Source organism: Polyodon spathula, chromosome 7, assembly GCF_017654505.1.
Source record: "Polyodon spathula isolate WHYD16114869_AA chromosome 7, ASM1765450v1, whole genome shotgun sequence".
Classification (NCBI taxonomy): domain Eukaryota; kingdom Metazoa; phylum Chordata; class Actinopteri; order Acipenseriformes; family Polyodontidae; genus Polyodon; species Polyodon spathula.
In genome coordinates this window covers 4227830-4247945 of record NC_054540.1, presented here as the reverse complement: position 1 = coordinate 4247945, position 20116 = coordinate 4227830, and the positions used below count along the sequence as shown (strand labels likewise).

The 20116-nt window shown below is 38.9% G+C and overlaps 2 protein-coding genes across 5 annotated transcripts in view; both read left to right on the top strand.

The window, feature by feature from the left end:
* LOC121318027 (receptor-type tyrosine-protein phosphatase R-like) overlaps positions 1-8684 on the top strand; it is a 51742-nt gene extending 43058 nt beyond the window's left edge. The window contains exons 9-14 of one of the 2 annotated variants that reach the window (XM_041254227.1): positions 2419-2498; positions 3886-4023; positions 5089-5199; positions 5667-5824; positions 6429-6542; positions 8188-8684. In XM_041254227.1, coding sequence (XP_041110161.1) covers positions 2419-2498; positions 3886-4023; positions 5089-5199; positions 5667-5824; positions 6429-6542; positions 8188-8281 — 695 coding nt within the window. In that variant the 3' untranslated portion in view covers positions 8282-8684. The remainder of the gene's footprint in view (positions 1-2418; positions 2499-3885; positions 4024-5088; positions 5200-5666; positions 5825-6428; positions 6543-8187) is intronic. The other variant, XM_041254228.1, reaches the window with a different exon arrangement.
* A 2882-nt stretch (positions 8685-11566) lies between these two features.
* LOC121318026 (receptor-type tyrosine-protein phosphatase beta-like) overlaps positions 11567-20116 on the top strand; it is a 46885-nt gene continuing 38335 nt past the window's right edge. Inside the window, exons 1-3 of one of the 3 annotated variants that reach the window (XM_041254223.1) lie at positions 11567-11669; positions 12541-12942; positions 15769-16970. In XM_041254223.1, the coding sequence (XP_041110157.1) occupies positions 11615-11669; positions 12541-12942; positions 15769-16970 (1659 nt within the window). In that variant the 5' untranslated portion in view covers positions 11567-11614. Of the gene's footprint in view, positions 11670-12540; positions 12943-15768; positions 16971-19071; positions 19737-20116 lie in introns of those variants that run through there. The other 2 variants (XM_041254224.1, XM_041254225.1) reach the window with 2 other exon arrangements.

The following is a 20116-nucleotide window of genomic DNA, read 5'->3' as shown; positions in this document are numbered from 1 at the left end:
ATTATTATTAAGTGGCTACTAACTACTAGTTTTTTACCTTGACTATTCAAATCTGGCAAATGAGTAGTCATTCTTCCCCAATGTATATTAACAATTATACCTACTGCAAGTTGCCTGGCTGTTCTGGGACTCCCTGTGTATATTCAAAGCTAGGGCTCTAGGAGAGAAAGCCAGTGTGCTGGTGACCAGCAGCTCCCGGTTTGCCTTTCTAAACCCTAACGATACCTTCACTCCAAAGGTCACTAAAAGAATGTATCTTGAAGGTGACTTTGAAAAAGGTCATACTGTTGGACAGGGTGTTTTTTCTCAAGGTCGTCAGGCCTTGGCTGCCCGGGGAAACCGTTAATTATTGATGTGCTTTGTGAAGGAAAGGGAGGTTTCCTGTCCTTTTGAGCTGCTGAGATTGTGAACTGTCCCAGATTGCAGGGGGCTGAAAGACAAGGAGGAACAGCTTTATTGTGCTCATAGGTTAATGTGTGTGAAATGAGCTGTTCTTTCCATTGGCTTTGACGAGCAGAAAGAATAATACAATTAGGTACTGTAGCTCTGCAATACTGGCTGTCCTTGCTGTCTTATCCGTTTTGGAGACATTATATTATTATATAATGATTTTTTAGCTGGACCCAGTTATTGGACCATTATCGTGGTCAGCTTGGGCCCCAGCATTTCCCATACAGTGAAAGGGAAATGCAGTTATCAGTAGCTGCTCAGCACTGTTCCTCCTTTTATTAAATTTACTGAGAGGAACACCAAGTCTCGACAGGAACCCTGCTCTTTCAGTTGTCAGGGCTAAAGCACTTTGTAACATAAACAAGAAGGACCGAGATAAGTAAAGTCGAACAGGCCTCTTTTTCATAAACAGAGCTTTCTGGCCCTATTGTTTACTGGGCGACACCATGACAACAATCTGGTCCATGTCTTTCTGTCTGTCTGTTTGTCTGTCTGTCTGTGTGGAGTTTCTTGTTAAGGAATTGGTAGCTCTTTAGAATATGGATTGACATTTTAACACATAAATGTACAAGAGATGTTATAAAATCTTGACATATTGTAGTGTGTATTGAGTGTGCTTTCAACCACACTAGATACAAGCACAGAGATAGAGAAACCAGTGGTAAGAGAAATGTTGCAGCAAACAGGTTACAGTTTACACTGGCAAAGGCACAGCTATCAAGCTGCATGTATTCCATTGTTTTTTTGCACTGACACAATTAATACAAAACGTTTTAACTTCAAGGCCACAGAGGACCACACCTCCACACAGAACATGGAGAAGCAGGGTGGCTATTTTCTTCTGTGGTGCAATGTTATGCAACACAAGTTGCCAGTGTAGAGTATGCTGGCCTTCAGACTCATGGCAAGCCCAATGTGTTTATGGTGATGGGTCATGGTCCTTTCAGCAGTTTGTAGTTATGTTAAAAGATGCAGCAGGAAACTGTTGCAGATTACTGTGCTATGACCTTGGCAATGTGCAATGACAAACTGTCTAAAATGGTGTATTATCAAATCATCATAGACCTGTATACTTGAACTAGTAGTATTATCTAAAAACCTTTGTGCCAGCATCTTCAGCATCATGCACAGTGCCCAGGGTAATGGAGAGCAATAGTAGTTATTTTAGTACTGGGAAGCAATCTTCACAAAGGGCCAAAGCCCTATGGCTGTTGCAATATATTGTGTTTGTAAAACCAGTCAGGAAATGGAAGGAGACAGCAAGAGAACTGCTGGCAAGAAAGAGGCTGTTTGAAGAGCAGTATCCAAAATAGAAAAAAGATCTATTTATATTGAAATTCAAGCAAATCTGTGAAAATGTATTGTATCATAAAGCTATCCTTTTTGGAATTGCAGTGACTCTCATAAACCATAAACAATACTGCCAAGCTTTTCAAAAGACAATTTACTGCTTGCCCTCCCTCACACTGTCCCCTTGATCCATATAGAAAACTATACTGTTGTACTATCCATAAACACTCTAGTATGCTATAATATACTATAGTGTATACTGCAATGTATTATAAGACACTGTCAGGGAGATGGCTTTTTATGTGTATTCAGAGCATCATGGGCCCTATTTACAGAGCTTTAAGGGCTATTTTAGGGAATGTTTTGTTAAAAAACCCATTTCACTTAATTAACCCTTTCAGTGCTGAATTATTTTTGCGCAGCTGAAGAATGCAAAACTGTGTAATTCAAAAAGGAACTCCTTTCATTGATGAGAACAGGACAAAACATAAGATAAGGTGCTAAAAAAAAAGAAGGTCCCAGCAGAACTGAAAGGGTTAAATCAAGTTTTTCACATATGAAACCTTTTGCACGTTTTAGGGATGATTAGAAGCGGCGTATTTTGTGACTTCGATCCTAGATGTGGTTCAATTGTTGATAATGCTTTAGTTTTCGTTTTATTTTTTTCATATCATGAAGACCCACATTCCAGAGTGTGTCTGAAGACCAAGAGCATATATGATCCACTCAGCTCTTACATCAATGCTAACTACGTCAGGGTAAGTAAAGTCATTTCTGTGTTGCAACATGCACTTCTGTTACGTGACCAAGCTTGCTGCTGTTTACTTGGTTGTGTTCAGTTTGTGATGCTGTTGGACTCTCACACACTCCCAGAGTAGCACGTCTGCTGAAAGCCCTGCTGTGTGTTGTACAGGGTGAGTCATACAATCTGGAGAGTGCAGGTTTGCGTCCTGGCAGTGCAGAGTTGCCAGTCTTCACTGGGGATTCTACAGGGAGCTTCACATTGATGCTTACATGGGTTGAGGAGGCAAAATGAGCTTGGATGTTTTTTAGTAGTTTTTAATATTGACTAATATTATAAACTAACTAACAATATATATATATATATATATATATATATATATATATATATATATATATATATATATATATATATATATATATATATATTTTTTTTAATGTCCGTAAACTTGTTTTTAATAGATAATACATTTTTTTAAAAAGTGCCTCGTAAATAAAGTGTGATCATGATTTCAGGTTTTTACTTTTTTTTGTTTTTGTTTTATTGGTTTTGAGTGTTTTGATTAGAGTATGTTTAGAAACTAGTTTACATGTGATACTGGAATACAGTCGAAAACCATAATGGAAGTCATCAGGGCAAGTATACAGTATGTTTATCTCAATGTATATTGTCTTTTAAGAGACTTGAACCGGAGGATTGAAGCTGCATGTGTCAAAGTATCAGCCCCTGAATAAGCATAGTTTTAATGAGAATACAGGTTGACTAGTGAAGGGTTCAGTCTGATCCTGCTATGTTTACCTGGCTTTCACTTGTTTTATAAAATGGGTTGTTTTAGTTACAATACCTGGGAGGAAAATGCACTTCCAGGACTAGGAAGCTCCGGGGCAGCTGCTTATTGTCTGTTGCAATCTGTGAAAGCGGTCCTGGTTTTTAGGTTCGGGTGCAGTGTGAAACCTGTGTGTAATTTGAACAGACTGCTCCTGTCATACACTGCCCAAGGGGAATCGGCTGTGCTCTGTTTATTTGACGTGCTTGAGAAAAATGACAATGTCATTCACGTAAGATGTTTAGATTTGATTTGTTTTTTTGTGTGTTTTATCATGTGCATGGAAGGTGAGCACTGATACAGCAATGCTTCCCCAGAAAGCATTGCTGATGCACCTCAATAATCCTGATCTGAACAACAAACAACCCTTGTTATTCTGAACTGGGACTGTCCTGAGCTGAGAGGAACACTGCATGTGCTGGTTTAGTTATGTTGATTACTGTCAACTGGGGACTGTTAATGAGGGATAGCCACCTCTAGGTGACCATTGTTCTCTACAGACATTCTTTAATTGTGAATAATGCTGAATAAATAATGAACACCATTCCTTGTTACTCCTCTGTATTCCCATGTACAGGGCTACATGGGAGAAGAGAAGACCTACATTGCGACTCAGGGCCCCATGATTAACACGGTGAATGATTTCTGGCAGATGGTCTGGCAAGAGGACTCTCCGGTCATCGTCATGATCACAAAGCTGAAAGAGAAGAACGAGGTGAGTTTTGAAAGGAGCTTTGGGTAGGCTTCATAACCCTTTCCCCATGATGAAATGCTCCTGTTTGCATACAGGGTATTTCATTCCAAAGGTGCCTCATCCTGGGATTAGGGTTGCCTCTGTGCTTACGTATCCTCCAGTTATATTGGGACTGTAGAGGGGGGTGATCTAGTATTTCTCAATACATGATGGGTGCTATGTTGACGCCCATGGTATTGAGTTTACAGTGAGAATAGTCTAGCGGTTTGGTTTTCAAACCAGATGATTTAGGGTGTTGCAATGGGTAAGGTCCTGGGATACAATGCTGTGAAGAAAGGTTGTCTGGAAGATGCTCTTCTACCGACTTTCAAACTAAAATAAATAAATAAGCAAAACCACACACACGCAGACACACATACACACACACACAGCTGTCATGAAGCCTTAAAGAATGTACAATTGTTGCATTGTTCCATTGGCTCGAGTAGAGGCAAGTAGATTCCCAAAAGTATTGAAGAGTTTAAAAATAGACCATTATGAAATAAACTGGGAGGTTTGCGTTCCGCCGGCCCTGACTGTGTCTCCCACCCAGCCAGACAGGCAGGTCCGGAGTTGGGACGATATCAAGAAAAACACCCAAGGGGCTGTGTGAGCTTTTGGACTCCGGTCTGGGTCTGTCAGAAGCAGGGCTGCAGTGCAGCTCTGGATTAGCAGTTGATGTCTTTCTAAAAAGTAAACAATGAAAATTAGATTTGCTAGGGAGGAGCCTGGACCACTGGGGCCTTTGATTATACTGGCTGATAACACTGATTCATTACACTGCCGTCCCAAACATTTAAAGATGCATCAAAGACGCCTTTAGATGTTTTTCTTTCCTTTCGCTTGCTGAGGCGCGCACATAGCTGAACGGTCTGTTTCAGAGAGGTGAGTTAAGGGGGTGCTTAGAACTTTAAAACATAAACCGGTGTTTAAAATAGCATGACTTTTGACAGTGCATTAATTGTTTAAAATGAGTGGAGTTAGTTTGCTTGAGTTGTGTTTTTTTTTAGTAAAGTGATTGTGCTTTCTTCTTTTTTCTGTGTGTAGAAATGCGTACTCTACTGGCCAGAAAGAAGAGGCATATATGGGAAGGTGGAGGTCCTTATAAACAGCGTCCGTGAATGTGATCACTACACCATTCGTAGCCTGACCTTAAAGGTAACTGCTGCGGAACGCTGCGATGCTCTTCAAATGGCCTTTTACACCCTACAACAGTTGTACAGAATTAAGGCAGTAGAAGAAACACAAATATTGAGGCTAAAGGATATGAACACAAATGTTTAGCCTTGAAATTTTGATGGTGATTTTAGGAGCTGGGTAAGTTTTACTGGCTTTCACTGAAGAAGCCGACTGTTACGGCAACATTTGTTTCAGGTCTACACTTATTGTGGATTTTTTTATTTTTACTTTGCTCTAATGACCTGTAAAAGAGTAGCACTGCACTGTTCTGTCCTGTCACTGGTAACATTGTTATTTTGATTTTACACCAAACATTGCTGAATCTATGACGGATTAGGGAATATCTGAAAATAACTTATTAAAATGTTTTAGTATTTTCTGTTGGGGGTAGTCAGTCTCACTCAATGCACTGTATTCATTTCAATGCATTGTATTCATTTCAACAGCAGGGAGGCCAGTGTTGCAGTGTGAAACACTACTGGTACACGTCCTGGCCCGACCACAAGACCCCCGACAGTGCTCAGCCCCTCCTGCAGCTCATCACAGAGGTGGAGGAGGAGAGGAAAGCATCAGCCGGCAGGGGTCCTGTCATTGTGCATTGCAGGTAGGCATGACTGAGCACAGTACAATGAGGAGGAGGAGGAGGAGGAGGAGGAGGAGGAAGAGAGTCAGCAGTTCTGCAGCAAGTTAAGGAAACATCCTGACTCTCCAAACCTATGGTGTAGTTTCGTGGTCTGGTTTCATTTAGAACTCATAGGGATATATTTTTTTAGACAGCAAAAAAATCTCTATGAACCAATACTGAGGAAAATAATAATAATAATAATAATAATAATAATAATAATAATAATAATAATAATGCTTGCACATTTACTTAACTCTTTCAGTACCAGAAAGTTAAGTAAAGATAGTCTTGGAATAAGTTTTCTTTTTTTTTTATAAGCCTGTGTTAAGTTCAGGCAATACACAGCAGTTCTCTAGATGGAGCTGACTGATATAAAGAGATCCTGATCCATGTAGACTGTGTTCCATACATTACACATATAGACCTATCACAGGCAACTAGACCCAAAGAGCAGCTCCTGAACTCTGTGTCAATATCTGTGTAACTGCAATAAGAAGCACTCAGAATGATTCCTTGTATATCTTGTTAGTTTTATGCAATCGGTAGATGCTTGCTTTCTGAAGCCCTCTGTTTGTGTTTCCAGTGCTGGGATAGGAAGGACTGGCTGCTTTATTGCCACAACGACCGGCTGTCGTCAGCTGAAGCAGGAAGGGGTGGTGGACGTGCTTTCCATCACCTGCCAGCTCCGGGTAGACAGGTAGGTCACCACTGTGTTCAAGAGCTGAGCTGATGAGAAAAAAAACAGACCAACAGTCAAAAACATCAGTCTGGGTACAATTTACTGACATTGTTCGTTTATAATGCCCTGATGTTAATAAAGCAACTACAATGTAGTATAATGCAAATGCTGGTGGAGTTCTAGCTCTGTTTGTAGCTGCAGGGGAATGATACAGCGCAGCACATGCTGGTGGAGTTCTAGCTCTGTTTGTAGCTACAGGGGAATGATACAGTGCAGCACATGCTGGTGGAGTTCTAGCTCTGTTTGTAGCTGCAGGTGAATGATACAGCAAAGCACATGCTGGTGGAGTTCTAGCTCTGTTTGTAGCTGCATGGGAATGATAGAGTGCAGCACATGCTGGTGGAGTTCTAGCTCTCTTATGGACTGGGGGGCTCTGATGGGTGTAGCTCAGCATGCGGGAAAGAAGGCTGGTGCCTGCAGAATGATGAGGGGAGCAGTGCAAGTCTTACTGCAGTACCAGAGAAGGAGAAACCATTCTAAGTACAGTACTTCTCCTTTAAAAGAACTTGAAAGAGCCCATCTGAACAGATTGGAGGAAGCAGAAGGGTGGAGGGGATTTCTGTCCTGCAGTCAGTAGTAACCGTGTCCATCGTTCAGGCAGGATGTGAGAGAGGCAGTTAAGCCGGGGGCAGGAAAGCATGCTCAGCTTGTGTGTGTGATTTAGTGGTCAGCATCAGGGAGTGGCTATTGCTCACCCATAGAAGGTGAAAGGAGCTGAACCCGAGCAGGCTAAGCACTCCCACAGATACTGTGTATGCTGACAACTGCAAAAAAACAGATTTATTTGAATGTTATGGAATTGTTTGCTAAACTTGACATGGGTGCAATAACAGTATTTGGATATCTAAATATTCAACCTCAACAAAACCTTAGCTCAGATGCACCTCTATTTATTGACATGTATTTATATTTTTATGTATCTATTTATTTATTTGTTTATTATTCATTTATCTAGGAAAAGCCCCATGTTTAGTGGTTTATTCATTTTGCATCTGCAGCATGCTATTGCTGAAAAACTGCACCGAACCATCTCAGGATTTTGGAGGCTTTTAACAACACATTTTGAATACATGATTCCTGTGACACCAGTGATAAAAAAGTTCTTCTTTTCGAATGACTTGGTGTAATGCATTCGTTTACTGGGTCGCCAGTTCTATAGTCCCCAATGGATATTAGTCCAAAACACACACCACAAGACCATCACATGCTGAAATTGTGCTTAGTGAATTACTTTTTCATGCCAATGACTCAATGTGTAACGATACACTCATGTCACAAAGCAGTATGCATCACGATTTGTAGGTCAAGCTGAGATTCGAGTTCCGATATACATTCTGCTCCTGAAGGGGCTACACTGTATGATGTGTAATAAGATCAAATGACCACTAGTGAAGGAATGTGTTGTTAAGACAAACATTAAATCATTAAATAACATTAATTACCAACAGTGAACTTTGTATCAGTACAGTATATCATGTAAAGGAAATATCACGATTTCATCAACATACAGTGAACCGGTACACCCCTGGAGGAGACACCAGAAATATTTAATAAAGCCTCCTATTCCACTAACCTCCCTCTTTGCTGTATCTGTTGTTTGCAGGGGAGGCATGGTCCAGACAGGCGAGCAGTACGAGTTTATCCACCACACCCTGAGTCTCTACGAAAGCAGACTCTCAGCCGATGCTGACCAGTGAGAAGGCAGGGAGTGGTTTTCCTGGCATGTGGTTTAATGGAAGAACAATCTGCAGGTAATCGTATTACTTGCTGGCAGAGACTCAACCAAGGAGCACTAGGCTGCAGGGCAAACCCTCTACGGTGAGCACGTGTGCAGCTATTGAAGGGTAGACAAGCCCAGAGGAAGTGTAACACTATCTGTAAATGAATGTAGTGTCTTTATCACATAAGCTGCTGAACTTGCTTATAAGAATCTTGTATATTCCTGTTTATATTTTGTTGCAGAAATTCAAACCAGAACGTGTTCCAATCGCCAAGCCTCTACCAGTAAAATGTAAAATTATATCACGTGTAAAATACTACCGCCTTTCTAATGTACATGGAACTAAAACCTAAAGGTGTTTTTAAAACCGTTTCTTGTTTATATATATATATATATATATATATATATATATATATATATATATATATATATATATATATATATATATATATATATAAAATGAAATGTTTTATTTTGACAGATTTTTTATCTTCTTTGTTGATCTGTATATGCAGGGTTTAGCATTCTCCTGGTAGAAGTTAACAATTACAAAGACTGTTATATCAATCCTTGAGCTGTTCTGAGCAGAATAGCCCATGGGATACTGGTCATTGGTTAAGGAGAGCATGTTGTCACTGATTCTTTCTATTTGAATTAAGGAAAGGCAACAGAGAAACATGGTATCTTGAGTGTTGGTGGGGAATGAAACCACTAGCAATGATACAAATTTACAGAACAAAGTAAACTATTGAAGTTTTAAAGAAAATAGTACAGTACCAGCAAAATAAATACATAGAATTAAGTTTCCCCAGTGATTTATTAAGTAACTACTATGTAAATAGACAGCGATTAGAGACACTGTGTAAAGTGTTTATTTGCCATTGAACTGCTATGTAAATACACTGTGATTAGAGACACTGTGTAAAGTGTTTATTTACGAATGAACTGCTATGTAAGTACACAGTGATTAGAGACACTTCATGTAAAGTGTTAGCCATTAAGGTTTAATCCTCTTGTGCCAGTGCACACAAGTCAACACAAAGGGTCTGTTACAGTGATCCTGACACTGTAGAATCTTAATAACCTAGCTGAAGTGTTCCCCTTAGCTGCTATAAGAATAGTATAATTAAACAATATAGAACAGGGAGTGCCATACTGCGAATCCACAATGGCAGTGGGGAATTCTGAAATTAAAAACGGGGGAAGACCCTTTATGACATCACATAGCCCATTGAAATATACAGCGTAAAAAGAGTGGGCTGTTGTTATGCTATATTACTTTGCTAACCATGATTCATATTTATAATCACTTATAACAGATTCCTGAACCACAGTGCTGAACATTCATTGAGCCTCTTATTATACTGAATAATAATAATAATAATAATAATAATAATAATAATAATAATAATAATAATAATAATAATAATAATATTAGTTTATTGGGTTACACCAAAACAATGTGAAAGGTGTATGGGAGGCCAGTAATCCTCAATAGCTCTTAAGTCACGGCCCCCTTTGTGTGAACAGCTCCACACAAACACGCATGCAGTTTGCAGACTGTGGTCTGCAAACTTTCTAATAGCTGACAAAAAAACACACATCAGTGTTAAAAAAAAAAAAAAAAAAAAAAAAAAAAACCTGCTCTTTTATTTGGGAACACAAGCTTGTACAGATGATATTTTCCTTGAACATTGTGGGGGGATTGGTTTGACGATCTTCTTTCCATGGTCTGTTTTGCTCAAAAGCAGCTCTTCTTGTCATTTCTAATGGCAACATTTGACGAGATTTGAATTTCTGCCATGGCAAATGTATATGTGAAGAATCATTTTGTAAGTGTAATATTTACCCATGTAAATTCATGCCTCAGTGATTTGCAATCAGTTCTATGTAGAGAATATGAGGTCTGTGTGTAAATGTTCCTAGTTCCCTGCCTTTTATATACATGTATTGTGAATGATAATGTACATGTAAAAGTGCTATTCATTTTGTGGCTCACATACATCTTGACCACACAAGAGTATTGCTGCTAAAACTGCAAGTGATTTAACTTTGGATTTAAAACAAGGAAAGAAAAAAATTGTTTTGACTACGAAAACTTTTTAAATTACATTCATTTTGTATGTAACATTTTTCTTTTTTTTTATTTGTGATACAAATTAAAAGATACATAGCTATTTATAGCTGATCTATGTAGCAGTTACAATGCACAATGCTGATTTTACTCAATATTTCTCAATATACAACGTTGTCATGTATACTGTTTACTGTTTTTATAGATTTTACCTGTTGGCTTGATGGCTAAATATTTATATGTCATATAATGAGCTTTTCCCATAAATTATTATCAAAGTGAATGTTGTGATATGTTGACTACCTATAATATATACATATTTACATATAAATACATCTATACTATATACATATGGTACATTAAGCGAATACAGGGCAAAATAATACGGGCATCAGTGCTGCTAATGGTTTTATAGGTTCTGCAGGAAATGATCTCAAAATGACGTCTTGTAGAAGGATTATATTTACTTGGATACACCTTTAAAGTCTGCAGTGTAAGATGAGCGGGTATCCTCTACTGTCATTCCTTGCTGTTGCCCTTTATATTATATATTGTACTGCCAATAAACTTATACTATTTTAAAACGATATGTGTTGAACTTTGTAAAATACAGAGCTTTGCTATAAACGCGTGACGGATGTTCTGCTAACGAACGCTTCACGCGCAGGTATAGCCCAATATTTCACAACAGGGCTGATTTTGTTGTAGTTTTTATTATTATCATTACTATTTAAAACCGTTCCCTTTCAAGCTAAAGCCAAAATCACTAAATAAACATGTTTATGGTTCACATTTCACAACACAGATTGTTCTTGCTTCAACGATAGACTTGTTTACTAAATGTAATTCAGTCGATTTAGCAGAATCTAAATTACAGTCTCTGTCGTCATGAACGTGGTACAGCACAAACATTCAATTAAAGACAACTGCCCTTTCAAAAAACAACTCGCTGGGCGCCACATTTACAATGGAGTCACGCTGTGATTTGAATGTGTGCTAGCCTACCTTGAACTGTTCTTGTGTCATTTCTATAAAGTAATTAAAAAAAACTGAATAGATAATAGCTCCATTTTAAAGAGCCACACTAAATGACAAGCTCGTCTTAAACTCCAAAAACAATTGAATAGAAGGAAGTGCTCGTCACTGACTTTTCCCCTGAAGGCGCATTTCCTCTCTTTTTTCCTTAACTTGCTCATCTGAATGTAGTGGCAACATGAAACTGCGTTGCGTGTAAAAATGGATGCGCTATTCTTGGTTGGAATATTGGCGTTTCTGCCTTTACCTTCTTCGGGTAAGTAGCGCTTCGTTATACTTGTATTTGATCATTTGTGTATCAGGACCCTGTTGTTTTCGATCTGAGACACCTTTCGAAACAACTTGTCAGGTCTTGATTAGATAGTGTTAGCCAGAACCTAACGGAAATGTATCCTGGACTCGCACTGTAGTTTACATAATGCCATGGCAATGAAACAGGGCCAGCAAGCGCAATGATGTGTTCGTTATTTCTTAAAAAAAAAAAAAAAAAAAACAGACATGAAACTTTTTATTATTATTTATTGTTTTTAAACATCAGGTATGTTCTTGCAAGTTTAAATTGAAAGCACAGCCTTTTACTTTAAGGTAAATGCCTACAGATGTTGAACTTTACTTACTGTGCAGTAGTTATTGGGAGTAGCAATATACGTATAAACAAAACAGCCTTCAGGACATGCCTGTTTTGATAATGGATTAATTTAATTCTAGAGCAATATTTACACCGCCAGTAATCTTAATTAGTGCTGGACCCCCATTGTAAAGGAAATGCTGACAGCTGTATCAGTTTACTATTATCCCTGGTAGCAGTGTTCAACAAGACTTTATATCGACACATGCGCTAGTCAATTTGCAAACACACATATTAACTCTGCTGGCAGAATTCTTTTGATAGTTCAAAATGACATATGAATAAATTATACATTTCGAGTTCATAAGGTTGCCCAATACATTCTTGAGGAACATCTTTTTTTTTTTTTTTTTTTTTTTTTTTTTAATATATTATTAATATAAAATGTACATCTGTGTGTATCTAAACATTCACAACTGACCATAAATCCAGTTATGAAATGAAAAGTACAGTGTACATTATGAACGCTTTAAAGTTTTCTTAATCATTTCGTTTGTAGAGGGTTTCCTTATTGCTCACGTCCACAAAGGGCTGTGTCTGTTAAACAATATTGTGCTGGTGAAGTTGGGGACGTGCAATGCGACGAGTCCCAGTCAACAGTGGAAGTGGACACAGGAAGACAAGCTTCTCCACGTCCACTCGTCCAGGTGCTTGTGGGCAGACATCTCCAGCTCCCTGCCCAGCCACGCTCGCTTGGCCTCCCTTGGTAACTGTTCTGCCGCACCGAGCTGGAGCTCCTGCGAGGCGGCGGGTCTTCTCGGGGTAGCAGACAGCCCTCTCTACCTGAAGAAACAGGGACCGCGTGTCGTCGTGAAGACCGGAAAGAGGTATTCAAACTGGACCAAGTACGAGGTCGACCCCGGGGGAAAGGTGGTCACCGGGAGTCTGTGCGCAAAGAAAGGTGAGATACTGTGTGTGTGTTGTTGTTTTGGAAAATAGGATGTAATGCAACCTACGCTCAACATTACCCTCCGTTTTATATTTATTTATTTATTTGTTTGTTTGTTTATTTTTAAGTACTGTAGTCTATACATTAAACCACCCTATTATGTTATATTATTGTGCGTTGTGTTTCTATAGAACCACAGTTATGAATTACCAAATGGTTTTCTTTAATGTAAAACAAATGTTTAACAAATAGTTTCTGTTATTAGTCACACACTTTATTTATTTATTTATTTCGTGGAATGTATTGAGTTTATTAAAAAGTAATCATACAGAACGATACATGCACCTGCACCTACTACATATATAGTAGTGATCTCGGTTCCCACAGGCTGGCGCATCATACAGGGAGAGGCAATCCACACACAGGCGGAGGGTGGGCACGAACCCGGGACCTCTCGCACTGAAGCATAGCGCCGATACCACTGTACAAAAGAGCTGGCTCCTTTGCAAGGAGCGTATATTGGGCTTATGTCTTTGTATGTGATTACGTCACCTACCAGCCCCGGTGTTGCCTTCCTCTGTGCACGCTACACTCTCCCCTGCCAGCCACGTCCGCCCCAGACTTGCTCACCAGGCTACAGTCCGACGAGTGCGTGCCAGGGTACCTGCGTCCACTCTGACACCAATGTAGCGATCTTGGTTCCTGCAGGCAGGCGCACCACACAGGGCGAGGCAATCCACACAGAGGCGGAGGGCATGCATGAACCTGGGACCTCTCTCACTCCAGCATAAAGCCGATACCGCTGTACAAAAGAGCCTAATCTTGGTGTGAAATTGTAGATTTTATCAGTTCACTTCTGAGACCATGGAAAGGGAAAAGATGTGGCACAAATTCTACAATTTCGAAAGATAAGTGTAAAAAAACAACAACATTAAAACGTGTAAAATCTTATATATGCACTTTGAGATTTATCAAAAATGAAAGCAAAGGATATTGCCTTTGATACTCATTTCCCTGCACATTGTGCTTCGGGATTTGACAGACTCAACACACAGGCACAGGAATTTCGTAAGCATTTTCTCCTCTTCCTGGCCGATTTGGCAGTACCGGACTGCAAATGATAAGTTCATGCAACCTTGTCTATGAAGTGGTTATGGCCACACAAACGGATTCAGTAATTAACCTTGCAGTGCATTCTGTCAGCGCAAACTTCTTATGATGCACTCTTCAGAAAGGCTGAGCATTCTAGATTCCAAGAATGAAGCGTCAAATCATCTAATGGTTCTATCTGTCTAGATGAGATTTGTGTATAGCAATGGTTCTTTTAGAATACACACCCAAATGTTTATTTTTTTTTTTTTGTTGTTTTTTGTTATGGCTCGATATAGAACATCCAGGAACCCTCTTTTTTTTAGTGATGACAAGTAGTATGTCAATTAACCTAAAAGTGTAACTGCAATTATTGATGTCCTGAGGAATGTTATTATGACAAAAGTATATTAAGTAATATAATACAAATTATTATTATTAGTGTTGTTTGGAAAGGAACATACACTTATCTATAAACTAGTGAGACTTACTAAACAGGTCTCTTCCACAAATCTAGAAAGACTTAGGTATTCTGAGCAATTCTAGAATGGGTCTGATTCTGAATTTTTACAACATCAACACATCATTCTGCAGTTTACAAACATAGAAACCTTTTGAAGTATTAGTTCATATGTAGAAAAAAATACTGTAAGAAAAATACCAGCCCATCGACTGTTCTCAGAGAAGATATATCCTGGTAATCCATGCAGTATTCTGTTACAACCTAGATAACACAATCAACCCACTATTTTAGGAAAAAATAGCCCCAGTACAATCTCATATTCTCGTTAATACTAGTATATTCAGTTAAAATTAATGGATACTATTTGTTGTAAATACCGGTATAGATAAAACTAGTATAGGTGTGTTCTTCTAACTTTTCCTCCAATACCACATTGACGATCGCTGTAAAAAAATCAAACTTAAAATGGGCCTGGGTGACATGCTTGATACATCGTCCCAAGACACATAGGCCTATAGTAATTCACCCAGCACCCATTTCCTTGTGATAACCAGCGCGCCTAGGAGGACGCTCTTTAATCACACAGCCAACAGGTTCACAGGTTTGGGCTCCTAATGGTAATTGGAAATAGTCTCTTTTTTTACAAGTTTGAACATTCAAATCATTCAAGCACAGTGCTTGACGACTCGCTCAAATCACAATTCTCCTGCTTGTGTTGTGTAGAATAAATAAACATGATATACTGATAGTGTAAACTAACCTGCATACTTAAAGCTGTACAGATAGACAGCTGGGTAACTATAGCCACTCAAAGACAGCTTACCAATAACCAGGCAGAATAAGCAGAAATCTCGACACAGCAAATATGCCTCTTTTGTTGTGAAACTCAAAAAATAGTGCAAGTAGTTGCTTTCATTACATAGGTTAGCAGAAAATATTTTGGTTTCTGACTACATAATTACATTTCAGCAGTTGCTTTACAAATCAGTAATTTTATGTTTAATTGATAGGTTTGAGTCTAAAACTGCATTAGACTAGCAATTCGTAAAGAAACAAAAACAGTGTTTATGGAGTATAGGCCCAGCTTTGCAGTATTTGCCATTACTAGGTTAGTGCAAACACATGGTCATGCTCAACTTAACTTGTTTTGCCTGTTTGAACTTAAATGATTCAGTCTATATAACTATGAAGACATGCTGGGGCAGTGCTGTTGGTCTACGGTATTTTATAGCATTCTATAGATGTTTTAGACCTCATTCCGATAGTATTTTTGTTATTTCTTACAGGTCCTGTCAAACTAGAAACTATCACAGAATTTCTCCCAAGTACAGCTAAAAGTTATATAAGCACTGTAGCAGCCACAAGCACTATTGTAGCTACAAGCACCATTACAGCTGCAGCTACAACCACGAAAGCCCCAGACACAAGTACTATTACAAACAAAAGAACAAAAGCAGCCACAAGTACAAGTGCAGCCACAAGCACTGTTGCACCCACAACCACTATTGCAGCTGCAAGCACGCTTGCAGCTGCACCTACAACCACGAAAGCCTCAGTCACAAGTACTATTAAAACCAAAAGCACAAGAGTAGCCACAAGTACAAGCGCAGCCACAAGCACTATTGCAGCTACAAGCACAATTGAAAGTGCAGCTACAACCGTGAAAGCCCCAGTCACAAGTACAATTAAAACCAAAAACATAGGAACAAGTTCAGCTACAAGAACTGTTGCAGCCACAAATACTATTGCAACCACAAGCACATTTGCAGCCACAAGTAGAAGTCCTATTGGAGCTACAAGTGCAACTGCAAATACTACTGCAGCCACAAGAACAATTTCAGTCACAACCACAAGCACAAAAGCAGCCACTAGTACTAATGCAGCTACAAATTCAAGTTCAGCTGCAAATACTATTGCGGCCACAAGCTCTGGTAGTGTGACAAGCACTGACACAGCTGCAAGCACTGTTATAGCTGCAAGCACTGACACAGCTGCAAGCACTATTATAGCTGCAAGCACTGTCACTGGTGCAAGCACTGACACAGCTGCAAGCACTATTATAGCTGCAGCCACTGTCACAGGTGCAATCACTGTCACAGGTGCAAGCACTGACTCAGCTGCAAGCACTATTATAGCTGCAAGCACTGTCACAGGTGCAAGCACTATTATAGCTGCAAGCACTGTCACAGCTGCAAGCACATGTATAGCTGCAAGCACCATCACAGGTGCAGGCACTGTCACAGCTGTGGCAATGAGCACTAGTACAATTACAAACTCCAGTACAACTGCAAGCACAAATAAAATTATAAAGATCCTGAAATCCCTTTTTGCTTCTAACACTGAAACAGTCGCTCCCAGCACCCCTGAAAACCCCACAGTATTCAGCACTAAAACAGATCCTCTCCATGGGCTGACTTCGACCCAAACTACAGGAGCACCTTTGTCAACTACAGACTACACCTCAGACACCACCTACACAACTGAACAGGTGAGTCCTAACTTGAAGCAATCCTTTACATGTACCTACTGTTTATTATTATTATTATTATTATTATTATTATTATTATTATTATTATTATTATAAATATAATAATATTAATACTTATACTGTAAAGACAATGTGACCTCATTTATACAAACATCCAGTCGTGGTACAAAAAAGTTAAAAGGAAAAAATAATATAATATTATATAACTACTATATGCGTATATTAAGTTACATTTACCTAAATGATACGTAATATATATATATATATAATATATATATATATTATATATATATAGATATATATTATATATATATATATAGTTGTAAACATTCAACATTATTCTACATTATTGGCTAGTGTGCATGCATTTACTTCGGTCCAGTAGTGGCAAATGTAACTAGTAGTGTTGTGTGATACACTTCCGTTACAGATTCTGACCCTGTCAGTGAGATGAGATGAGGTTAAAAGCGCTAAAAGCACAAAGCCAGAGGAGGCCAGTTCTTCCCTGTAGTGGTTAAGGTGTGCTGGGTCACTGCTTCATGCCCAGTCTCCCACTGTGTTATACAAATGCATGGAACGTATACAAGGGGTCTTGTTTTTGGTTTATATCCCTAATATGAATTAGTCTGAGTAATGGCCAGTGTTATACCACCTATAATTATATTCACTATACAGATACATAAAGAAAAACTAAGCATATTGTTTTTAAAATATTAACTTGTTGTCTTGTGCATTTTCTGTTATGAGAATGTGATTGCAGTCACCAGAACCAGATCCACCTGTAATATATCTAATACTCATTGAAGGAAAGGCCATGCATATCTCTGGCTTCACAGACCCTGAGAAGCATTGACCCTCGACTAACACCACTTTTGGCAGGATTAGTGCCAAACGAGATCTTTGATGTGTATTCCCTATCGATTTTTTTTTTTTTTTGCCAGTAATCGTCTGTTTATTTAACAGTGCACCTGGGTTGTATTTGAGGTGTCCATTTTTGTGAGAGCTTTGTCTACAGATGTTGTAGACATCCTCTTGATAAAAGACAAATTGATTAATAAACACTGGAAAGGTTTCTGCGAGTAGCAGCAGAGTCTGCTATTAAGCACATCAGTTCATTCCCATACTCGCTTCCGGACTGTTCCCCTTTAATAGATGGCAGCTTTGAACAACTACTGTAAAAATAAATAAATAAATAAATAAATAAAAATAAAGTGAAGCTTTACAAATCTTTACATTTGTCCTTAATGTGTTTTAAACGCGTATCGGCACCCCCTTCTCAACTAGACTACTAATAACATAAAGATCGCTTATGTAATGTTGTGTGTACATGGCCCGTTACAGGTGTCCCCTGTCGGTCAGATCAGCTGAGGTTAAACCTTTTTACGCGGTGGTTAGTTTGAGGTGAGCAGCAGCGTCGCTTACGTTTTAAAATCGCGTTTTGATTTAACTGGAGCACTGTCTGTTCTACATTATTTTTTTTATTTGAAAACGCTTTATTCACAAGTAACGTTTTGGAACGTTTTAAATCAAACCTGGAACTGTCCGCACCTTTTCACAGAGTTGCCAAGTGAAAAATGCAATCTCCCACATTCCTGTTCACTTGTGAATTACAGCGTGATTCCTTGTGTCTGTCCTTCCTTCTTCTGTAGTTCACATCGTACTATGTGTCACAGTCACGTAAACGAGAAAGCTACATCCGAGTAAGTACTACCTTTGTAAAAAGAGTTTTTGAAGAAAATTACTACGTTACTCTTTGTGTGTGTGTGTGGGGGGGGGGGGGGGGGGGGGGTAAATCTGGCCCTTTTTTAAGAAAAAAAATGCAGTCTGTTGCTTCGTGTTTATAATACCCAAAATAAAATGAAACGAAAAGCCCAGCATGATAGAACAGCTTTTAGGAAATAGCAGAAATAGCACGTACAATACAGCGGATTTAAGGTAGTTTTAAGGAACACATACCAAAAAAAAAAAAAAACCAACATAAGAAAACAAAGAAGCGGGTCCCGCGTGAGAGCCAGGAAGGAAGAGATTGGGTGGGATGCAAGAAAATGGGAGTTTGGAGAATCGGAGGGGGGGGGGGGGGGGTGAAGGTAAACCTGCGGACATGTGAAAGTGTGAAGCGGTTTGATGAAGGTCGGATAGGCACAGAAAGGGACGTGTTTAAGATTGTGTTAAGGGTTAAAAATAAGATCACACACAAAAGGATCAAGTGTTTTTTGGAATCCTGTAGATTCGAAGCTTTTCTGAGTATGGAAATTGCATGTCTTGTTTGAAGGCGTTGTCTTGGTGCGCTACTTGGGGTCCCAGGTCTGGATTATTAATTTGGAAAGAGCCGAGGAAATTCACTCTTGATTGAGGAAGTACATGGAAGCGGTTCAATATTCTCAGTGGGTCAGGATGGCAGCGTGGGAACTGCAGGAGGCTGCGAGCTGCACAGTCTCGTCACATCTCCAAACAAATGCCCCCTTGAATGCCACCATTGCCGATTTCCAACGATCTGAGAAGAATCCCAACGGAATATTGTGGTAAATTCGGCCGCAACCGGGAAATAAAAACTGGATTAGCTACTATGTTGAATTTCCGAATACATATCCTTTTTAGATTGTTTTAAAAGATGACATTATTTGTGAATATATGCTATGTTTTTGAGGGATTTTCAGCTATTATTATATATTAGGTTGTTAAGGGTTATTTAAAATCACTGCGTTCGCAATGCTGAGATGGGAAGCTGGATTTGTAATACTGTGGATAGCCTCGTGTGTAATTAAGGTGAGCTGAGTGCTATACTGTCTATTTATTTTCTTTGTTTTTCACCATGTGATGCACCTTGGCCTATTATTTACATTTCTTTCTTTTTATACCATACCGACAAGATAAACTATTCTTATTTGAAAAAACGTTTGTTTTTGTGAAAGTAAAATAAAACAGTAAAACTTACAGCAATCAACCCAGAAGTTTAAAGTCAGAACATTAACAACTTGATTTCCTTTAAGTTTAAAAAAAAAAAAAAAAAAAAAAAAAAGCCTCGCCAGATCCAAATGCCTTTGTTAAGGTTTAATAGACTTGTTTTTTGTAATATCTAGTCTTCCATTGTTTTAAATTAATATTTGTGTGAAGAGTGTTTAATTTATTTTTGTTTCCGTTTTCAG